Source organism: Bactrocera neohumeralis, chromosome 6 (assembly GCF_024586455.1).
Source record: "Bactrocera neohumeralis isolate Rockhampton chromosome 6, APGP_CSIRO_Bneo_wtdbg2-racon-allhic-juicebox.fasta_v2, whole genome shotgun sequence".
NCBI lineage: Eukaryota > Metazoa > Arthropoda > Insecta > Diptera > Tephritidae > Bactrocera > Bactrocera neohumeralis.
This window is the reverse complement of record NC_065923.1, coordinates 62514041-62537911: the sequence shown is the minus strand read 5'-3', so window position 1 is coordinate 62537911 and position 23871 is coordinate 62514041. Positions and strand designations below refer to the sequence as shown.

Genomic DNA, 23871 nt, shown 5'->3' with positions numbered 1-23871 from the left:
AAATATCAATTACTTTTCGTTATCAATTGCCAAAAATTTTCGAAATTCTGACATTTCGACTAGAATATTACCTTAAGAGCCAACTGAAATTCAAAGGTGTTTGTTATATACATATGTATATGTTTGTGTGATATAATCAATGTACACACGTGTACAATGAAATGTGTTGAATGCTGCCAACTTTTGATTTATTGAGCAAAACAATGAGGCATACTTTTCAGCGCGGTCGCTGATAAGCGCGTTGCTTGTTATGCCAATAAATTCAAATTAGTTTTTAGCATTTATGTGTATAAGGTGGCAAAGCTCGTTGGCTTGTATATCGGTATATTTATTTATGTGCGTCAATCTATATAAAAATTGATCATTTTCAGCTAAGAGTATAAATCATATTGTATGTCGAGAAATTTTAAATTATAATTATGCTTATACACAAATATATAGAAAAGTAGGAAACATAATATAAGGTTTCATTCATAAACATTTCAAAGGCTTTAATATTTTATAAAATAATGTGTTTTTAGTAAGAAACAAAGCAAACAGGTGACGTAGCGTAGATATCATTTATAAACCACCAATCCCTTCGGTGTGATTATATTTCGACTCCATTCACTGAATAACTTTACCATACAAGCACAAAACTAGATGAATACATGAAGTTATTGACCTACAAAAACAATAATTGTTTCAACTCAATAATGTATAATATCATTACTAAAACCCGCAAAAAATTAGTAGTATACAAATAGAGCTCAAGTACTCTTCAGAGGCCTTAATAATGCTACTTAAATAACCCAACAGATATTGTGACTGGTTAAACAGCTATAGCTATATTGAATTGCAATACGAGGGCTGCTATATATATTCTGTCATTCTGTCAATCTGACATTTCCATTGGAAAGTTTGACATTTTTTAGCATAACATCACTCAGAACGTTTTGTCATTTAATCGTGAATTGTTTTATTTACAGGGAATTAAAAAATTCATCTCGGCCAAAAAATGGAATTAACTCGTGAACATTTTCGTGCGATCATTTTTCACAACTTTCGACGTGGATAATCACGACAAGAGTGCATCGATGAACTAAAATCTTTGTATGGCTATGAAGCACCATCCTATAGCACTGTGAAAAACTGGTACAACGAATTCAATCGTGGCCGACGCTCGCTCAAAGACGAATTCCGTGAAGGTCGTCCAAAAACAGCCGTTGTGCCTGAAAACATCGATGCCGTACGTGAACTGATAATGCAAGACCGTCATGTAACATACCTTCAGATAGAGGCATGCCTATGCATTTCTCCCACCAGCATACATTCGATATTGCATGAACACCTGGCCGTAAAAAGGTTTGTTCTCGTTGGATCCCGCACAATTTGACAATCGCTCAAAAAAGGCTCGTGTGGATTGGTGTAAAGAAATGCTGAAAAAATACGATCGCGGTGCTTCAAAAGACGTTTATAAGATCGTCACAGGTGACGAATCATGGATCTATGCGTATGAGCCCGAAACAAAACAGCAATCGACAAAAAAATAAAAAAAAAAAAAAAAAAAAAAAACATTTTCGTTGATAAATATGCCTATTTATATTATTAGGCCAGAAATATATATAGCAACCTACGTATTTATTAATAAGCTTGTTTGATGAGGTGTAATTCATAGAGTTGAAACAATAATTGTTATTGTGCTGTCAAATTTTCTACCGAAAAACTACGCCCAAATGAAGTTTTTAACTTTTCCTTTACATTTGAACGAGCGAATTGAAAAGGTACGTACTCAAAGTCCTCTATGCACTCTGTACACGTCGGTTTAGCGCGAACTAAGGTCATGATGGAACAGATAGCTTCTAAAGCATGCCATTAACTCAAGATTTGGGTTAAGGTCATGATGGAGTCCGAGATTAGTCTGTGGGTTCATCGTCAATGGACGGCATACTAGCTAGAACTTCAGCAGCGTCACTTGATATCGTTCGGAAAGCATTTGTTACTCGTATAGCAGTGAGCCTATGCACAGCGTTTATTTGTTTTGCATATGCTTTTATGTATATGGCCTCTATCCATATACATAAGTAAGTACTGTATACAATATTACAGAACTCATTGCTTTTGCTACTAAAGCTAGCTCCTATTGGCTACCATTCTCGTGCATCTTAAGTAAGTTCATTTTATGCTGGTTAATGGTTTATGATGTGATTGAACACAAAATTTAAGTCGTTAGAGAGTTGCCGCTGTTTTATTATATTGAAAAGTAATGATAGTGGGTATAAAATGATTATTTTTTACAAACTTATTCTAATTATTTCATATTTTTCCTTTGTAATAATTAACCTAACCTAAAATTATTTAGCATCCAAAGTACCAAGATTCAAGAAATAAATTACTTTTAAAACTTTTAATATAACAATAATTCGGGTATTCTCTATTAAAATTTATTAGGCTTAATCATTTTACAGATAAATATGTATCCTTATTTTTAAACATTCCAAGCAACTGCTTGTATGTATACTCGTATCCACTTTCAATAATAAACACTTAGCTGAAAAAGCTAAAACGATGAAGCACAACAATCCTTAAAAATGCAATAAACTGGTATGTCTACATTATCCTTGAACTGGATATTCTTATGCAACCAAATTAGTTCTGCATGTCTATTTGAAGCGCCCCACACAGCGGTAAACTATTCCAATCAATTGTTCTACAAATACTCGAGCCAGTGTGCACATAGCGGGCAATTGGAAATGAAAACGAAAACGCTTGAAATTTGCAAACACAAAACTGGGTCAACATAAATTCGCTATAATTAATCGCTTTGCCATGCACTTTAAGCAAATGGTGAGAGGTTACGTGTATGCAGTGACCTTTCCAATTGCACAGTTATGGACGCGCTGCAAAGGTGCGTTTATTGTGCGGCCGAATGGACAAAATGGCAATATACAGTTTGATAATTGAATGCATAAGGTGAACAATAAAGAAGATAAAAAAGATTTTGAAGAAAAATGGGCAGTACTTCAAATGAAAGTGGGTTCAGTAAAAAATACTTCGGTGGCTCCAGTTCGTTGTAACAATTTCGGCCTTAAAGAGAGTATAAAATTAATCAATCGTCGAAAACGAACAAATAAACTCGAGCTTATGTAAGTGTTAAGTATTTTCTTTAATTTTTGAGTGTTATATACACATATGTATAAATATGTAGGCAAGTATTCAATAGCATGTCCAAATTTTTCTATAGTAAGACCAGATTTTCAATTGATTGTTCAAATGGTAATTTACACCAGAGAAATCACTAAAGAAAATAAAATTTAGCAGAATTTTGTTGCATAATTTTCGTTTTAAATTCCAAACATTTGAATTGTTAATTAAGTCGAAAATCTATACCGTTGGAAACTACTATGGCTTGAAGGGTGTAGAAAATTCATAGTTTTTCTATGTTCTGCCTATTCTATATTTTATGATATATGATAACTATCGGTAATTATAGTATGTTGCTTCAATAGATAATGAGTTTTATACTCTTGCAACTTGTTGATGCAGAGTATAATAGTTTTGTTCACCTAACGGTTGTATGTATCACCTAAAATTAAGCGATATAGATATAGTGTTATATATACAAATGATCAGGATAGCGAGAAAAGTTGAAAACAGGGTGACTGTCTATCCGTCTATCCGTCCGTCCAAGCTGTAACTTGAGTAAAAATTGAGATATCTTGGTGAAACTTGGTATGCGGGTTCTTTAGTACAAAAAAAAATACGAGTTCGTGGATGAACCATAGCCACGATCGCAAAACGCCATTTACCGAAAGTCTATAAAGTGCCATAACTAATTAACATACAGAACAGTAATTTCGCACAGTAGATCGCAGTTGCAAGGGGGACCTGTGGGTAAAATCTTTTGAAAAAGTGGACGTGGCCCGGCCCTCTGATAAGTTTAATGTACATATTTCCATTATTAACTTAAGATGCAACAACCAACCCAGCACAAATACGAGTATTATAAAAACTCCTACCGACTGCGTAAAAATTGATGAAATCGGATGGTAACCCCGCTCACTCACAGTAATCACTAAAGGTACTGTACTACAAGCAGAGTAAATCAAAAACTAAATAAGGAGGCTTTACAGGAGCCGGGATAAAAAGTGAGCGATGAGCGTGCCACCGCCCACTTTTTGGAAAATCATATATCTCGGGACCCGACCAACCGTTTTCAACTAAATTAAGTAGGTGTTATTTCTCTCAAATTCTTATATCACTTTGCGAAATTGGGCGAAATCGGGCCACAACCACGCTAACTTTCCATATAACAAAAATTTCAATGCCACTTTATTCGTTCACTTTCCAGTGTTCAAATCAAGAAGTAATTAATATGACGTTATATAAGTGCAAATTTTTAATATGTCTTTAATTTTGAATAATGCCACCTTATGACCAAAAAGTCCAACCAAAACTGTTCAAGCCGACAAATACCGGAAATGTGGATGCCAGTATATAGTGCTGATTTTTGACCGAAAATATCGGTCAACGTATGGTATATGTATACAAGTCAAATACAGAGAGATTCCTACCCTGTCAATACTATCTCTGTGTATCACAAATGGGTTGAATTAGAGTCAATATTTCCCAGAGCCCTCATATACATACATAATATAAAGATTTTCAAACTACGGGGCGACTTGTGTTGCATATATCGGCCAATATCTTATTAAGATTTAGTAAGCTTGTTTTACACTTAACAGCGTATGAAATGGATGGATGAAAGTGGACAAAAACTTGACCAAGCCCCCATTTAACAAACACATAACACCCGGGTAACTTTACTCCATATGATTGGTGATGGTACTTTAATGAACCCCTGGGAATATTTTATTAGTATATGCCATATTAATAGAAGGTAGTCATGGAAAAAATAAATAAAATTGGGTATATATATATATACTAGAGGACCCGCCCACGTTTTACTGTGGCTGATACATAGGTAGTACTACTAATACCATCTATATGATTTCTATTAGTTAGATTATAAGTATTAGTTAAGGAATAATCGCATTTTTGGTGAAGTAACAAAAATGAATCAAAAAGCATTTCGTGCGTTAAGAAAGAATTGGTTTTTGGGGTAAAAATACTATTGAATTTGGGCTGTGCATCAGTAAAATATATCGAGTCCAATCGATTGTGGACTGCATATTAAGAAACAGTGGAAAGACAAAAAAATCGGCTGGCAAGGTTATGGCATCAGTCTTGCAATGCTTCGAAAAGATTTCTTTATATCTCAAATTTTAATAGACCTTTTTATCAACACTTCAGTTATGCCGCTATTTTTTTATGCCAGATCTTTTGCAATTTTAAATTGCCTGTCAAGATACCCCCTCCAATAGTTAGCAGGTATGAAAAAAATGTTATAGCTACCCATAGATGTATTGAATCACCCAATTTATTACTTAAGAACGAACAACTCTGTCCACGTTATGAAAACTTGTCTACAAATGTCGCCTTTTACTTTGGCATCGTTTTGTTTATTGCACGTTTACGCCAATTTAAGGTTTGAATATTGGATACTGCGATGGTAGCGCAATCTATCGGTCAAACATTCCAAAATTAGCAATTAATTACAAATGAAAAATTAATTTAAAAAAACATTTTCCAGTGGACCAAATTGTGAATCTAAACCATTCTCGAATCTCCTTGAACACACACAAAAAATTTTATCAAAATCGGTCCAGCCGTTTAAGAGCAGTTCAATTACAAACACCCGGTCAGAAGATTAATATATATATAAAGATATATGTATATATGTCTTTGAACTTATATAACACGAACTCTTGAATTTGCAATAGACGTCAAATTTCATACAAATTTCCTTCCATAACTCGAAGTTTCTCTCATTCGAAATTTTGTTGTAGATGATTCGAGTTAGGAAAGTTCAACTGTATATATAATTCCTTGCATTCCGATCCTCTGGTTGACGGTCTGCACCTTAAGATACTTCCTGGCTTTCATTCTTACAAGTTGCAAGAGTAAAAAATGTTCGGTTGCACACGAACTTAGCCCTTCCACGCTTTAAATAAAGCAAAACTACTAAATATTGTATAACACCTTGCAAGACATTGAAAAACATATATATTAATATCTTCCTCGTAAGATATGTAAAGTTCCGAAAGCTTATACATTTGATCAACATCAGTTTGAATTCGACGAAATAAAGTCATATTTTATGTGAGCTTCCAAGAGCTATTTATATTCATAAAGCCACATTTCGCAGAAAGAGTAACGATGGCATAAATATAACCAACACTATGAGTATAAATTAATGCATGCAAATTGCAATGACGGCTTGTGCGCCTATAATTATGCAATCAACAACTTAACTCCCACACAGTTAAATTGGAATTTGTGCTGCATTCTCACACACATACATAGGCGAATAAAATATAAACAAAAGAAATGATTTCCATGCAAACACATTGAATGTCGTTGCCCACACCAACAATGGCGGATCAAAGAGCCGCCACCAAAGACCGCACATACACTGGCACACAACCACCAACGCACACATCTTCGTGTCGCTGCATTCGATTATTTGCACAAGCTTGGCAGTGCTGTTGGCCGTAATGTCGTCATCAGCAGCAACTGTGGTAGCTGTGGCAACAAACAAACTGCACACATATACATATATGCATGCATACAACAATAACAAGCAGCTGCATGTTGTACATGGTTAACCTTGCATACTTTTGTGCAGCAAAATAAATTGCAAAAAGTCAGCGAATGGAAAAAGACAGCAGTGAAACATCGTAAGCAGGAAATGTGTGCGGTTGCTTGTATGCAACGCTGCTGTGTCTCTGTATATGTGTGCTTATATGAGTGCTGCTGCTGACGTGCGCTCCATTGTAGCTATGCGCCTATATGTATACTACACATGTATATGGCTTTCGTTTGATGTGGCTGCAGCAGCGGGTGGCAAGCTTGCGGTTTGTGCGCGGCGCAGGCACCATTAGAGGGAGTAAACACAAACAGCAGCGAAAGTGGCAAGGCGAAACAAAAACAACAAAAATTAAATGGAATTGTATCTGTGTGTGTGTGTGTGTGCGCGGCGCGTATGTTTATGCCTCTGACAACTTCATGGCGCAAGGTTAGTCATGTACTCGTCTCAGAAGTTGTAGCATGTGCTGCTGGCATGACTGACTGCCTGTCGGCGCATGCATGGAAATATGGGACAAAGTGCATGTATGCGTTGACTGTTGCTAAACACTGGACTACATTTCTGTTAAGTACGCGCCTTAAGCTTTTAGCTTTCGATAAATTTGCTTCAATCACTTCTTCAATGCAGCATGCAATAGCGTGGACGCCTAAAAGCCTGCTTTTTTTCAATTAACTTGCACTTGAGTAAACTGTCTTATTGAAGTTTTAAGGTGGTAAATGCTTATACTATATATGTACATACTTGTATATAAAAGAGTGTGTCTTATATATGCAAAGACAGTAAGAAAATCCGTGCAATCTTAAGGTTCATATTAGTATGATTGAAGTCCTAAAAAGTTAAAGAGTCAGATATAGGGTTATATACTCTCAAAAGTGATCATAGGGTGACCTAAAACTAAAAGAGTCAGATATAGAATATATACCAAAGTGATGTCTGTCTGTCCGTCCTGTCTGTCCGTCCGTCCGTCCGTGCAAGCTGTAACTTGAGTAAAAATTGAGATATCATGATGAAACTTGACACGTATTTCTTGACTCCATAAGAAGGTTAAGTTCGAAGATGGGCAAAATCGGCCCACTGCCACGCCCACAAAATGGCGAAAACCGAAAACCTATAAAGTGTCATAACTAAGCCATAAATAAAGATATTAAAGTGAAATTTGGCACAAAGGATCGCATTAGGAAGGGGCATATTTGGACGTAATTTTTTTGGAAAAAAGGGCGTGGCCCCGCCCCCTACTAAATTTTTTGTACATATCTCGGAAACTACTACAGCTATGTCAACCAAACTCTATAGAGTCGTTTCCTTCAGGCATCTCCATATACAGTTCAAAAATGGAAGAAATTGGATAATAACCACGCCCACCTCCCATACAAAGGTTATATGTTGAAAATCACTAAAAGTGCGTTAACCGACTAACAAAAAACGTCAGAAACACTAAATTTTACGGAAGAAATGGCAGAAGGAAGCTGCACCCAGGCTGTTTTTAAAAATTGAAAATGGGCGTGGCGTCGCCCACTTATGGACCAAAAACCATATCTCAGGAACTACTCGACGGATTTCAATGAAATTCGGTATATCATATTTTCTTAACACCCTGATGACGTGTACGAAATATGGGTGAAATCGGTTCACAACCACGCCTTCTTCCAATATAACGCTATTTTGAATTCCATCTGATGCCTTCTCTGTATAATACGAGTATATACATTAGGAACCAATGATGATAGCGGAATAAAACTTTACACAAATACGGTATTTGAAAAATATGTAAATGACGTATAATGAAATCTCGATTATCAATTTATCATGCGAGAGTGTAAAATGTTCGGTGACACCCGAACTTAGCCCTTCCTTACTTGTTTTACTTTGAGAATCCTGCGAACAATTATAAATGAAATGAGGGTTGGGCTTAGCTTGTCTTCCAATAAAAATGGAGACAGTCTGATTTCGTTATATCGACATCGTTTGAAATTAGGAAGAAAACTATATCAGGAAGACATATTAATCGCTCTGATTCTACAATACTGATAAGCTTTAATAATGCTGAAGAAGATGAGCTCGCCAGTTGAGAGTGTTGTTATATTTATCACTTGTGAACGGTAAATCAAACGAAAGTTTTCTATATATACTTCTCTTCAGAAAAACAACCTTGGTGGTGAGTAGTTTGGGTGCCGCTGATCACTTGCGGAGTTTCCTCTACGTGTAGTACGTATTGGTAGTGGTTCGAAAGCTATGCTGAATTCACATAATGAAACAAATTTCTGAAAACTTTTTCCATGGAAAAAATTATTTGGTCGTTCAGTAAGTAATTTCGTTCTTTTAGTGCAATTAAACATGATTTTTTTTTTTAATTTTTTTTTTTTATATTATATAATCTATATAGCACAACATAGCTTTTCCATTTTTTACAATTAGAAAAATATTTCTAAGCAAATTTAGCGCCATTCCCTAGAAGAGACTTTCCAGTTCCACCAGTGGCTTCTCTGTGCAACGAGTGCACAATACTCAATCACGCAAATGCAATTACACATGCAACAACAATAAAAGCAGAACATTTTTTGCACTCTCAGCATATTAGCGAGCAGCGCTCATACACATCAAAACGCACATCAAACGCACACTCTTTCTATGAACAAACTTAATTTAAAACGATATTTTTTCTGTTTTGTACCGAACATTGCATCGATAAAGCAGGCATCTCACTTGCATGTCGACATATTTTTTGCTCCACCATAAAACACCTTTTGTCATACAACGCTCATATTTAATAAAATACCCTCCCATCGGTCCTTTGCCTTCCAGTTACTAATTTTTCCACCCTTGCGTGTCCAGACTGTTGGCATTGGCGCTACTGCCAGTTGCTGAGAATTGCCGTTCACATTCGTGACTTTCGTGGCAGCAACACAAAAGCTTGGTGGGTAATTAAATTGATTACGCCTCTTTGAGTGCGAGTTTAATGCACTTTGCATCCGCATTTGCTACCCATCAGTTGATGCAACTGACAGCAGCCGGTCGACGGTAGCGTGATGGGTCCGCTGCACGACCGTTACTTACCGCCTATGGTGTTAAGTGCTTGCTGGTTAGAACGTCAATACTCTTTTGCATGCGTTCTCTTCTTTTCTGTTGAGCTTTGCGCTTTGTTTTAGCGACTCTCATCCTTTATTTCTAATGCAACTCAATAGGAAATTGAATTTAATGCTCAACGGCACACACATACAAGATTGGGGAGTATAATGGAAATGTGGTAAATATGGAGGAAATCTATTTACTATTTGCAATTGCATGCGGAGAAGTGGAGTGTTTTTCACTGACCGAGAGTTGTGTGGATAATGAATTTAAATTGCTGCGTAAGAATATATGCTACGAAATTTTGCAAGCATTATGAAGCGCTTTAAGCTAATTTTTCGGCTTATCAACTGAGCATCCGCCGTGCACGAAGTCAAAAGGGAATGGTAAGCGTTAAGGAGCGTAAGTTTTCTTACGGAATTATTTCTCTTCATATTTCTTTTAAATAAAAAGAATTAATTCATCAACGATACAAATATTGATTTAAACAAATTTCTGTGAATTTCTGTGCTAAGTTAATGATGCTCTCAGATGCTGAAAATCTCATTATTTTTAAACGAGTTAAGGCTACACGGTATTGTCATCATTATAACCAGCAAACCAGCCGCAAAATATCTTTTTATAGTTGGAGACTTGGCATAACCTATCAATGATGGCTCATACCACCAAAAATATGTTTTCATCTTTCAATCTAAGTAGGAAATGAAATCTTGAGATGGAGACTAGCAAGTCTAGTTTTTACCGTCAAATCAGCTTCAGTTTCCTGTTATCTTTCAAAGTGAGCTTCAAATAATTAGAGACAGTTTGGACCCTTGTTAATATAAAAATCAACATATCTTGGGCTTGAAACCGTTAAGTTAATTTGAAAATATTACCTTTCCGATTATTAGCGAGCTATACCCTAGTTACATGCTCAAAATTCTGTGGAAATTTTCACTATTTTTTTCTACATTTTATTGGAAATAAAAGTTCTAAACCAACAAAAAATTGTTTTGATTTTACTAGTCGTAGGTTTCGAACTTCAGTACCTCTTTAGACATTTTCAATACACAGAAGGAACGGTCGTATACCTTATAAGTGGTATATATAAATGATCAGTGTGACAAGCTGAATCGATTTATCCATGTTCATGTGTCTGTCTATATATACGCGAACTAGTTCCTCATTATACCCTGAACAGGGTATATTAAGTTTGTCACGAAGTTTGTAACACCCAGAAGGAAGCGTCGGAGACCCTATAAAGTATATATATAAATGATCAGTATGTTGAGCTGAGTCGATTTAGCCATGTCCGTCTGTCTATCTGTCCGTCTGTCCGTCCGTCTGTCTGTATATATACGAACTAGTCCCTCAGTTTTTAAGATATCCTTTTGAAATTTTGCAAACGTCATTTTCTCTTCAAGAAGCTGCTCATTTGTCGGAACGGCCGATATCGGACCACTATAATATATAGCTGCCATACAAACTGAACTATCGGAATCAAGTTCTTGTATGGAAAACTTTTACATTTGACAAGATATATTAACGAAATTTGGTATATATTATTTTCTAAGACAACAATGTAATCTCCGAAGAAATTGTTCAGATCGGTTAACTATAGCATATAGCTGACATACAAACTGAACGATCGGAAAAAGTTCTTGTATGGAAAACTTTTGCATTTGACAAGATATATTTATGAAATTTGGTATAAATTATTTTCTAAGGCACCAATGTAATCTGTGAAGGGTATATTAGCTTCGGTGCAGACGAAGTTAACGTTTTTTCTTGTTTTTTATTTTTTTTTCTGAAATTATTAACTTTGACGGAAAGTAAATAAGTGTTCTCGAAGTAATACTACTAAAAACTTGATTTTACAATTTTAATTAATTTCCACAATAAACTCTCACTTCAAGGCAGTTCTTTCCTCAACTTTTCCAACATAAATTTTTGAGCGCAAATATTGAACGCAAAAAAATGCAAAAATCTGCTGTGAAACGCGCCAACAACTAAGAAGGATTTGCAATAATTCCACACAAATTAAAAGTTTCAGTCGAAAAACAGAAATTGAAAACGAATATACATACATACAGTCCTACACCAATATTTACTTAAGCACCAAAAACACCTCAGCGATTGCTCAAAACTACAACGCACGGGTAATAAAGTGCAATCCCAAAAGTATGTGTGTTTGTGCACGTGCCGTTAAGTGCTCCCCAGTTGCTAGTTACCAGTTTACTAGTTAGACCAATACATATCTTTCATATGCATTTGCTATCAACAGTGTCTGCGCGAAAAAGCGCAATTCTCGCATTTTGACTTATTCTTTACCGATTGCTTGCATGCGGAAATTTCGCTGAGAGTAGGAGCGTAAGGAACTAAACGAGAAATGGGTGGCAAGTGCTGTTAGTGACTGCTGAGGCATAGCGTTCGGGAATGTAGTTGCAGTAACTTTTATGTATTTATAATACCAATACATTTGTATGTATATACTTATGTGTATGAGTGTGTGTGTAATTGAGTGGTTCTATCTCAGACTTTCGCCTGATCATCAACTTCTGCTTCATGTAATCCCCAAAATACTTGCATATACTTTTGGTTTGCTGGGAATATTACGTGTGCAGCTGCTGCAACGCTTGTGAAACTTTTGAAATATTTACTGTTATATTGTGGGCTTATGTGTATACGTATAAATGTGATTGTTTTTGTTATTTTAATTTCTGTTTTTCGTTTTGCAAGTCAAGTGTTAGACATTGCAGTGCCCTTACTCACTTCAACATACCACCTTGCACACTTCCGTTTCAGCTTAAACATATTAACAAGTCTGTAGTATTGCATTTGAAATTATATTTAACCTTTTTACTATCCTTCAAAAAGTTGCTGACTTAATTTCTCTGAGTGATTTTCTTTCCCTGGAAATTTTCATTAAGTTTTAGGTTTGTATGTATCTTGATCCTTGCTTATTTGAGTAAATCTTTTTTCAAAATATTGGCAATTATAACCACAATAAAAAAAAATATTCCGCTAGATGGCGCCAAGCACCAAATTAAGGGGGAGCCTGTTTTCGAGTAAAAAATCGATTTTTAAAATAATCATTTTTTTTAGATTATTAATTGTGACCGAGCGTCTTAGCAGATATATGTATGAGCGATTGGGCATAAAAAAACTTTTCGCGAATTTCTCATTAATTTTTCTTAATTGGTTTGTAAACGTCCTATCGAAACGAATCAAAATGCGTTGTATTTGGACTTAAATTCTCTTATATGTGAACCTAAAATACCTTAAGAAAGTTAACATTAATCCGGTTTTTAAACTATTTAAAGTAAATTCTTTTTTAAATGCACTTTTTTATAATCTGCGAAAAATTGTTGAATTATTCACAAAATTATAATTGATTCATTTAGGAATTTCACTTCAAAAATTAAAAAGATGAAAATTGCGACCTGATCTTGCCCGCTCACAGAAATTTTCAGACTCGAAGCGCTTCCGTAAATTTCTTCAAACATGAAGAATATCCAGGCATAATAATGAAAAAAATTTCAAAGACTCTTCAAATATATAAGCAAAAAAATTTTTCAAAAGATTTCAATGAGAGATTTTTCCACAATTCCAAAAAATCCGAAAATATAGATTTCTGGAAGCCTCTAAAGCAGGCTCTCCCCTTAAAACAAAAAATCATATTCGGTTTAGTAAAAATATAACCATATTTTTTTTCAATTGAAGAATTTTGTTTATAATCCGAATCCGAATACGATATGAGGTTTTCAAGATATAAGATTTCGTGCTAAAATAATTTATCAGACGGTTTTGTGATTGCTTGACTCAATCTTGTTTGAATACTCGTCAAAGATGGGCCCCAGCGAAGAAAACATATGTCACATATTTTGCAGTTTTTCTTCGATAAAGGCGAAAACTCAAGGTAATGTTCCAGCGTTCCATCATTCTCCCTGAATGCTCTGCATACGCCGAATTTTTTTAAGGTAGGGTTTTAAGAATAGGTGCCCTGTGACGATCCCTACAATGTTACCAAGCTCCCTTTTACCTAGAAGTATGAGCTTTAATATTGGCGCTACGCCTCAATTACCGCTTGGATATCCACTAGAAAGTTTATGGATTTGGCGGTTAGAGCGGAAGCCCACTTGACACTGAAATACTGAATTGTGGTAATTTAGTTTGAAGCTAACTTTTGCTTAAGAATTACAGCAGAAGAAGCCCGCTCCTGTTCCTATTACACTATTAGATCGGTCAGTGATTGTAAGTGACTTCGCCACTGGTACTGTCGATTACAGAACCATTGGTCCATTTTTCTCTATTGGAGAATAAAAACGTAGTGATTACTCCTTATGTGTCTTACTCGGTCGCATTGCCAATTTAGCTCGAGCTCGTTAATAAGGTCGAGTATGATACCATGCTTGTTATGCCCAGTCTGACTCCAATGACTTAAATGCTGAGTCGGCTGGTCGTAAGCATTGGCCGGATGTCAAGGATAACGTCCAGAGCCTTAATTGTCGTAGTTTTCATTAAGTATGTAGAAATATCAGCGTGAACGAGTATGAGTGTGGATATGAATGATTATAAGATTGAAGGAATATGATATTTAACACCTTTCATAAATAAAACCGTTTTGAAATCAATCAATCATACACAAATACACTTTAGCTTTCACTCACCAATATTAACGATGCCATGATTAGTTAATTCCCAACATGATTGGAGGCGTAATATGCTCAGACTATGACTTTGTTTCGGCGAGAAATAGCCCAAAGCTGCGTCGGTGACATGATAAGCCTGTTTAATTGAAAAAAACATATGAATAAAGAAATTAAGAGACTTACATATAATTAATAAAATTGAAACACTAAATCTACTTATTCAAATTTTTACAGATATATTTTATACTTCATTGCTTCTTATGCTTGCCAGTATTTATGAAAAATGACACTCACCTGCAGCGAAAATTCATAGAGCGATGGTAAAAGCTGTGCGACTGCACCCACCGCTTCGTCGGCGATATTAATACAATCCGCGAGTGAGAGGGAGACAATACGCGGGGTTAGACAGGCCCACAGACCAGCCTCAGTGACTTCATTGCAACCGGCGAGCTCGAGTTCGAAAAGACTCTGCAAGTATATGTATAAAGCGAATCATAAGTAAATATTTTCTTTTTATGCTTTTGCAACATGTTTCTACGAGTACATAGTATAGTAGTTTTGTTCACCTAACGGTTGTATGTATCACCTAAAGCTAATCGAGATAGATATAGGTTAACTATATACAAATCATCAGTATGACGAATTGAAATCCGGATGTCTGTCTGTTCGTCCGTCCATTGGTCTGTCTGTGTAAGCTGAGTAAAAATTAGTGTAAAAACAAGTAAGGAAGGGCTAAGTTCGGGTGTCACCGAACATTTTATACTCTCGCATGATAAAGTGATAATCGAGATTTCATTATCCGTCATTTACATATTTTTCAAATACCGTATTTTTGTAAAGTTTTATTCCGCAATCATCATTGGTTCCTAATGTATATATTATACAGAGAAGGCATCAGATGGAATTCAAAATAGCGTTATATTGGAAGAAGGCGTGGTTGTGAACCGATTTCACCCATATTTCGTACATGTCATCAGGGTGTTAAGAAAATATTATATACCGAATTTCATTGAAATCGGTGGAGTAGTTCCCGAGATATTGTTTTCTGGTCCATAAGCTGGCGACGCCACGCCCATTTTCAATTTAAAAAAAAAGCCTGGGTGCAGCTTCCTTCTGCCATTTCTTCCGTAAAATTTAGTGTTTCTGACGTTTTTTGCTAGTCGGTTAACGCACTTTTAGTGATTTTCAACACAACCTTTGTATGGGAGGTGGGCGTGGTTATTATCCGATTTCTTCCATTTTTGAACTGTATATGGAAATGCTTGAAGAAAACGACTCTATAGAATTTGGTTGACATAGCTATAGTAGTTTCCGAAATATGTACAAAAAACTTAGTAGGGGGGTGGGGCCACGCCCACTTTTCCAAAAAAATTACGTCCAAATATGCCTCTCCCTAATGCGATCCTTTGTGCCAAATTTCACTTTAATATCTTTATTTATGGCTTAGTTATGACACTTTATAGGTTTTCGGTTTCCGCCATTTTGTGGACGTGGCAGTGGGCCGATTTTGTCCATCTTCGAACTTAACCTTCTTATGGAGTCCAGAAATACGTGTACCAAGTTTCATCATGATATCTCAATTTTTACTCAAGTTACAGCTTGCACGGACGGACGGACAGACAGACATCCGGATTTCAAATCTACTCGTCACCCTGATCACTTTGGTATATATAACCCTATATCTGACTCTTTTAGTTTTAGGACTTACAAACAACCGTTATGTGAATAAAACTATAATACTCTCCTTAACAACTTTGTTGCGAGAGTATAAAAATAAGTTTCAAGTATACCTGACCAATGTTGAAATAAATGCAGTCAGCCTGTTTTTTTCTCTGGCAACAAAACATCCCATAAAATTTTCGTTTTTCCACCTGACTTTAAACCGTTAAAGCTTGTCATAATGTAATATTTTAATGAAACTTTTCCATTTATTTGTCATAAAAATTATGTGATTTAGCGCTGAATTAGAGTGAAATTGGTCTGTAATCTGGTTGATTACACTCAGTCCTTTTTTACGCGAATTTCTCACTTTAACGCGATTGCTTTTTTTCGTTTTTTGCTTGATCTTAAACTTGCAGCAGAATTGGAAAATTATTTTGTAGCAAATGATACTGATGCCGAACGTGCACGAATTTTTCAAAAAGAATTGAGTCTCTGCATGTTAAGATACAAAGAACTACATCGGAATTTATTGGGTCCAAAAAGAAGCATTCAAACAAAATTAACTGAATTTATGGTGGCAACTCAGTCGGAGACGCTAAGTCAATCAGAACATCAATCCATTCTTACTATTGATTCTGGTACAAATTCTAGTGATATCAGTGCCGGCCATCAAAATAAGCGGCTAAAAATAATTTAAACTACGGATAATGACAGTGATTAAACAGCATTCAACGGTTTTTTCAATAAATCTACCTATTTTCTAGTTTCTTCTCTTTTATATATGGTTTTTGTCTTTTATTTTTTATTTTTTATTTTGTTATGAATGAATAAATCATAAGTCTGAAATTTGAAACTTATTGTATTGTTTTTGAATATTTTTTTGCGCGTATATTTTGTTATACGCGATATTTTTTATATTCAGATCCAATTCGTCAGTTAATATTGGAAAACTAACCATTTTTACGCGATTTTTTTTTACGCGATTAGTGGCAGAACCAAAAATCGCGTAAAAAAAGGACTGAGTGTATATATACAAGGTCTGTCGCAAAAGAAACAGAACTTTTTAAATATAACTGTTTCTGGTGGCGCCACCTATTGGTGGGTATATGAAATAAAAAGTGTGATCTCTTGTTGACATTCCGTAAAAATTTTAAGACAATTGGATAACTACTATGGATGTTATCGATCAAAAAGTGGCAGCAGATTTTGGTCATTGGTCGTAAAATGCAACGAGCAAATATTAAATTTTGTTTTAAACTTGGGAAAACGTTTACTGAAACATTTCAAATGATGAAAAAAGTTTATGGTGATCAGTGCCTATCCCGTAGTAATGTGCATAAGTGGTTTAAGCGATTCCAAGAAGGTCGTGAGGACCTCTGTGACGATCAGAAGTCGGTTATCTTCAGAAGTCAAAAATAAAGACAATGCTGATTTGTTTTTACAATTCCGAGGGTATTGTAAACCGAGAGTTCGTCCCACCTGGCCAAGCGATTAATGTTGTGTTTTACCTTGGTGTTATGAAGCGTCTTTTGTCACGCATTCGTCGTGCTCGACCACAATACCGTGAGGCAGGGTCCTGGCGCCTGTTGCACGATAATGCGCCGTGTCAGCGGTCGACGCTTGTCACTGATTTTTTTGACAAAAAACTCCATATTAACCATTAATCACTCACCCTACTCACCTGTTCTGGCACCCTGTGATTTTTACCTATTTGGAAAACTTCATTTGCCCATGAAAGAACACTGGTTTCAGGACATTTCAGCTATCCAAAAGGCGACGACCGATATTCTCAAGAGCATTCCGAAAAATGACCTTAAACACTCATTTTAAATGCTAATTGACCGGGCTAAACGCTGTATCGAAGCTTAAGGAAACTACTTTGAATATAAAAATATTACTAAAAATATTACTTTTGAAAAATATTAATTTTTTGTTGTTTTTTTTTAACAGTCCTGTTGCTTTTGCGACAGATCTTGTGTAATATTAAATACTGAAGTCCATACAACATTTTCAGTTTCTCTGTGAAGCATTTCTGCATTAGCCTAAGTATTTATCCCAACATTGCTTGCAGTAGTTTTTTTCCATATATAAAACCTATGTTATGTAACCGTATATTTTTAAATAACGCCAAAGTAAGTATATATTATTTTATGTGCATAAAATATGTATAATTAATGCTAGCGAAATACATATCATAATTGCTTCGATAGTCGGCCCACTCGCAACGTAAGAACCATTGAAACTAATGGTGCACGACGGTAACTATGGACAATGGCTATACTAAAGGCAACAACAATAGCAAAAAATGGGAAGCTTAAAAAAAATAATAAATTAAATATAAAAAAATTGTCTGCACCGTAGCTAAAATACCCTTCACCGGTATTCCTTTGGGTATAAAAAAATCTTTACCTGATTCGGTCAGTTTATATGCCAGCTATATACTACAATGGTCTGATCTGAAAAATATCTTCGGAGTTGGAGCATTGCCTTGAACAACTACCCAATTTTATGAAAATAATTTCGCACATGAGAAATCTAATCATACAAGAACTTGGTTTTGTTTTGTATGACAGTTATATTCTATAGTAGCCCGATATCAACGATTGCTCAAAAAAGCAGCTTCTTGGTAAAAAAGGTGGCATGCAAATTTCAGATCGGTAACATAAAAACAGAGAGTCCTAATTCAAATATATAGAGGGGGAAATGATGAAATCGGCTCAGCTCTCCACGCTTATAATTTATACATATATTTGCATGTATGTATACTTACTGTTCAGGGTGTAAAAAGCAATTTAATGGCACTATACGTAAAAAAACAAATAATCATTAGCTATATAAAATATAAGCAAAAACTAAAATCAAACCGCACAGCTTAATTGGAAACAGAAATTTCAACAACAGTTAGCTTTAACCCATATTTATTACGCAATTGCAATTTTGCAAAACTTTGCCCACGTCATCAACACTTGGCGCATGGAATAGTATTCGTGCCGTTAGTCATAACAACAATAGCAACAAAAATATTGAAGATGAACATGCAGTGCGAGCAGCTGTAAATTTTCCACGCAACTCAAAGGCACGTCAACAAAGGTTTTGGCGCGCTGGTGGACTGTATGTCTCACTGGTTTTCTGTATACACACCGTCTCATTGCCGCTCCATGCATATCTCTTTCAGTCGTTGTGACTGTTAGTACAACTCTCAGCTCAGTCGAATTTCAAAACAGCATGCGTAAGCATACAAATGCGTGCGTCCGCCATGGCGTATACGTGATACAAATTATTTAACAAATTATTACTTAAGCGCGTGGCAATTGAGCAACCAGGCAACCGAGTGCGTCGTAGCATTCATGCAACGCCCTAACAACTATACAAATTACCGACTAAAGCGGCGCACAACTCTGCTGACGTTCAAGCAAGTCGTTTAGAGGGCGCCAGCCGAGCACAGCTGCACGAACGCACGCTGGCAGGTAAAGCGGTTTAGCAGCGCTGATATGTAAACTCAGCGACCGCAATTAATAAATCCTAAGTTGCTGTGGGAGTTTTGTAATAATTAGACCTTGTGCTTACTTGAAAATTATTTACGAAAATATATCATATAGTAGGAACGTGACGAAACATGGTTGGAAAGTGGGAAAATATAACAGAAATGTCAAGGAAGAAGTAAGGAAGGGCTAAGTTCGGGTGTCACCGAACATTTTATACTCTCGCATGATAAAGTGATAATGGAGATTTCATTATCCGTCATTTATATATTTTTCAAATACCGTATTTGTGTAAAGTTTTATTCCGCTATCATCATTGGTTCCTAATGTATGTAAGTATATACTCGTATTATACAGAGAAGGCATCAGATGGAATTCAAAATAGCTTTATATTGGAAGAAGGCGTGGTTTTGAACCGATTTCACCCATATTTCGTGCATGTCATCAGGGTATTAAGAAAATATTATATACCGAATTTCATTGAAATCGGTCTAGTAGTTCCTGAGATATGGTTTTTGGTCCATAAGTGGGCGAGGCCACGCCCATTTTCAATTTTTAAAAAAAGCCTGGGTGCAGCTTCTTTCTGCCATTTCTTCCGTAAAATTTAGTGTTTCTGACGTTTTTTGTTAGTCGGTTAACGCACTTTTAGTGATTTTCAACATAACCTTTGTATGGGAGGTGGGCGTGGTTATTATCCGATTTCTTCCATTTTTGAATTTTATATGGAAATGCCTGAAGGAAACGACTCTACAGAGTTTGGTTGACATAGTAGTTTTCGAGATATGTACAAAAAACTTAGTAGGGGGCGGGGCCACGACCACTTTTCCAAAAAAAAAATACGTCCAAATATGCCCCTCCCTAATGCGATCCTTTGTGCCAAATTTCACTTTAATATCTTTATTTATGGCTTAGTTATGACAATTTATTGGTTTTCGGTTTTCGCCATTTTGTGGGCGTGACAGTGGGCCGATTTTGCCCATCTTCGAACTTAACCTTCTTATGGAGCCAAGAAATACGTGCACCAAGTTTCATCAAGATATCTCAATTTTTACTCAAGTTACAGCTTGCACGGACGGACGGACGGACAGACAGACATCCGGATTTCAACTCTACTCGTCACCCTGATCACTTTGGTATATATAACCCTATATCTGACTCTTTTAGTTTTAGAACTTACAAACAACCATTATGTGAACAAAACTATTATACTCTCCTTTGAGTATTGTAAAAATTATCTGAAAACTATTTTTTATTCAAAATTAAATATAAAGAATGAGCTTGGAAGCTTGAAGAGCTGATTAATATTTATGAAAATTTCTTATGGCAATACTGTACGTGGATCTTTCAATTGTCAGCCAAGCAGTAATCGGTATCATAATTGATTGATGGAAACTGGAATCGAATCCATCTCGTAAGAAGCGACGCTAAGCACTTTTAAACACAGAACTGTTTGTTTTCAAACTCTACCTTTGAGTTTAATGTATTAAGTCAGCGTTTGCTAACATCTGCCACAAAAGTTCGAGATTCGCATCATACAGCCTCTAGGAGCGTGGTCAGTTAGAATAGAAGTTATAATTTACTAACTTAAATTTACAAAAGAAATTCATTTAAAAAACCCTGAAGTATTAAATGGAATGAAGTGGCTATTTGTCATATCCGAGGACTCACAAACAGTATTAGAGCAGGGATATTTTACGAGGTACATATTACCTCTCGCTAATGCTCTTGAATTTTATTTTTCTCTCTTCTTTCTTCTTTCTTCTGATTTGATCAAAGTATAACATGTTGAAGTATTAAGATCGTCTAAAAAAAAGTAAGAAATAATAGAACAATGAAACAATCCTAGTGTTGACCACTCAAACCACCACTTCCAAAATTGAACCAGTGTCATTTTTGACTACGTTTTAAGCGATAAGAATTTATATGAAAACCAAAGTGTGGAATAGACAGAAAAATCTTCAGAAAAACTGATTGAGTCCTGTTTCAAAAACCATAACTTAGATGTATGCAACCCTGAACCGTAAAAATGCATGAACAAAATACCTCACATATGACAATACAAAAGCCAAATAGTTTCCTAAAAAGCACTGTCAGTTATGCTTAGAAAAAAGCGAACTCGAAAACGAACATCATATACTCAGAAATAATCTTCATCTTCATTGACACTAAAAACCGTGTATCGGTCTGGGCCGAAACAGAGAAATACTGTTGGCAAGAGTTATTTTGTGCTTGATCTATAGGCTTAGATTATTGGTGAAATTTATGTTGTTTCCGAAATATACAAAGTTCTAAACTTTTCCAAATGTTTAGCTGCCAACAGTGACGTAGTTTCCAAGACACGAGGACTCTTTGCTTGTGACCTCCAGGTACATTGTCTTGCCTTCGTTCAGCATAAGATCAACCTCTTTCGGTTCTATTCCTAGGCAAGAAAAAGCTGAGCTGACGGATATTGAAGAAGAATGAATCACGCTGTCAAAAACCTGATCTGTTATCGAACGGCTAGGAGAGGTTCTCTTAGATTTTTACGGAGCTGATGGTGGTACTCAACGTAAGCCTATAAATTTCGCAGGGATACCAAATTTAGCCACGCGCGGAACCTGTCAGTGCTTTTGAAAGCGGCTTTGAAATCGACAAAAATGGAGTTAGACAAGAGAAGAAAGTTCTCTGAGCGCCATTTACTTGGGAGTGGCCAGAAACGATTCTTATGGCTCGAGTAGCCCACGACTTCCAAAAAACTTCGCAAGGAGGCGGGCTAAAGTGAGAAGGCGAAACATAACTTCCCAGGGTTGTCTTTTGATGACAACCACTGCAAACGATTTAAGGGCATGCACCTGTAATGTCCGGTCCCTTAATTAGGAAGCCTAGCTAGTTGATGTCTTTGTAGGAGTAAAGGCTGACATAACTGTCATTTAAGAAAAATCGTTGGACAGCACAAGGACTGAGACGACCAATTTACTACAGTGGCCATATAAAGGGCGCAAGTTTAGTGTGGGATCTGTTGTGGGAGAGAGACTTTGTCGCCGAGTACTATTATTCACTCCGGTGGATGAACGTCTAGTCACAAGCCGCATCAAAGCGAAGTTCTTCAACACATCGCTGATTTCGTGCTTGGTGACTTTAATGCCAGATGGTCAAAGAAGGGTACAACGGTCGGTAAATTCAGATCCTCAAATGGGTTGAGGCTGAACGACTTCTCGCCAAAAAGCCACCAACCAGATCGACCATGTTATGATACACGGTCGACACGTTTCCAGTGTTTTAGACGTGCGCACACTCCGAGTTCCTAGCATTGACTCGGACTACTATCTTGTTGCAGCAAAGATACGCACCCGCCTCTGTATCCCAGAACGCACGTTCACAAACACAAAGAAGGTTCGATGTCGGCAAGCTGCAATTGCAACAGACAGCCGAACGATTATTTGCAGTCAAATCGGTTCAGCCGTTCTTGAGTTATAAACAGAGCAACTAACAATATTATTTTGTATATACAGATTTAACCTTTGATAGAGCACGTTTGGACAAAGTAGCTTGAGCAAAAACGGGAAAAAACGTTAACTTGGGTTGCACCGAAACTTTGGTCGGACAGCTTATATGGCAGTGTACCTACTCGAACTGAACAATTTCTTCAAAATCCAAATTTCGTGAAGAATTTTTCCAAATTTTCGATTTATATGGCAGCTACATGCTATAGTGGTCGGATTTCCGCCGTTCTAACCAAGCAGCTTCTTGGTAAAAAAAAAAACAGATCCAAAATTTCAGATCGATATCTCAAAAGCTGAGGGCCAAGTTTGCACATATACAGACAGACGGACTAAACGAATCAGCTCGTCACGCTGTCATTTATATATAATATATACTTTATAGGGTCTCTGAAGTTTTTTTCAGGGTGTTACAAACTTGATATATACCCTGTTCAGGGTATACTAAAAATATTGCAAAATACAACGAACAATGCTTTCGTACTCCTCCAACAACTCATCATACTTAACAAGAAGTAGAATTTTTGCAAAATCAAAAATAATACATATTTATATATAAACACTGCTAAACTAAATTGAAGCACCAACAAATTTACAGCATTAAATTTTAATATTTTATTTCAAGTAAAACTTTTCAACTGCCCATTGGTGCATTATCAGCTGCTGTTGTTGCTTTTAACAAAAGTTTTCTCAGCTGTCATTTAAGCGGATTACCTGTGGTGTTTTCCCATTAATTCATCTGCCACGCATATACGCGCATATATAGTCGTATATATCTATATATACTCGTATAACAACTTCACGAAAGGTGCTTAATGCATTTATGGTTGTATGTAGGTAAAATATACATACTCATGTACTTG

The 23871-nt window shown here is 36.1% G+C and overlaps 1 protein-coding gene across 1 annotated transcript in view; it reads right to left on the bottom strand.

Moving 5' to 3' along the window:
* The window catches only part of LOC126763159 (F-box/LRR-repeat protein 16), a 198259-nt gene that overhangs the window by 109400 nt on the left and 64988 nt on the right, over positions 1-23871 (bottom strand). The window contains exons 3-4 of the mRNA XM_050480416.1: positions 14680-14853; positions 14404-14521 (exon numbers count right to left, since the gene is read on the bottom strand). Of these exons, the coding sequence (XP_050336373.1) occupies positions 14404-14521; positions 14680-14853 (292 nt within the window). The remainder of the gene's footprint in view (positions 1-14403; positions 14522-14679; positions 14854-23871) is intronic.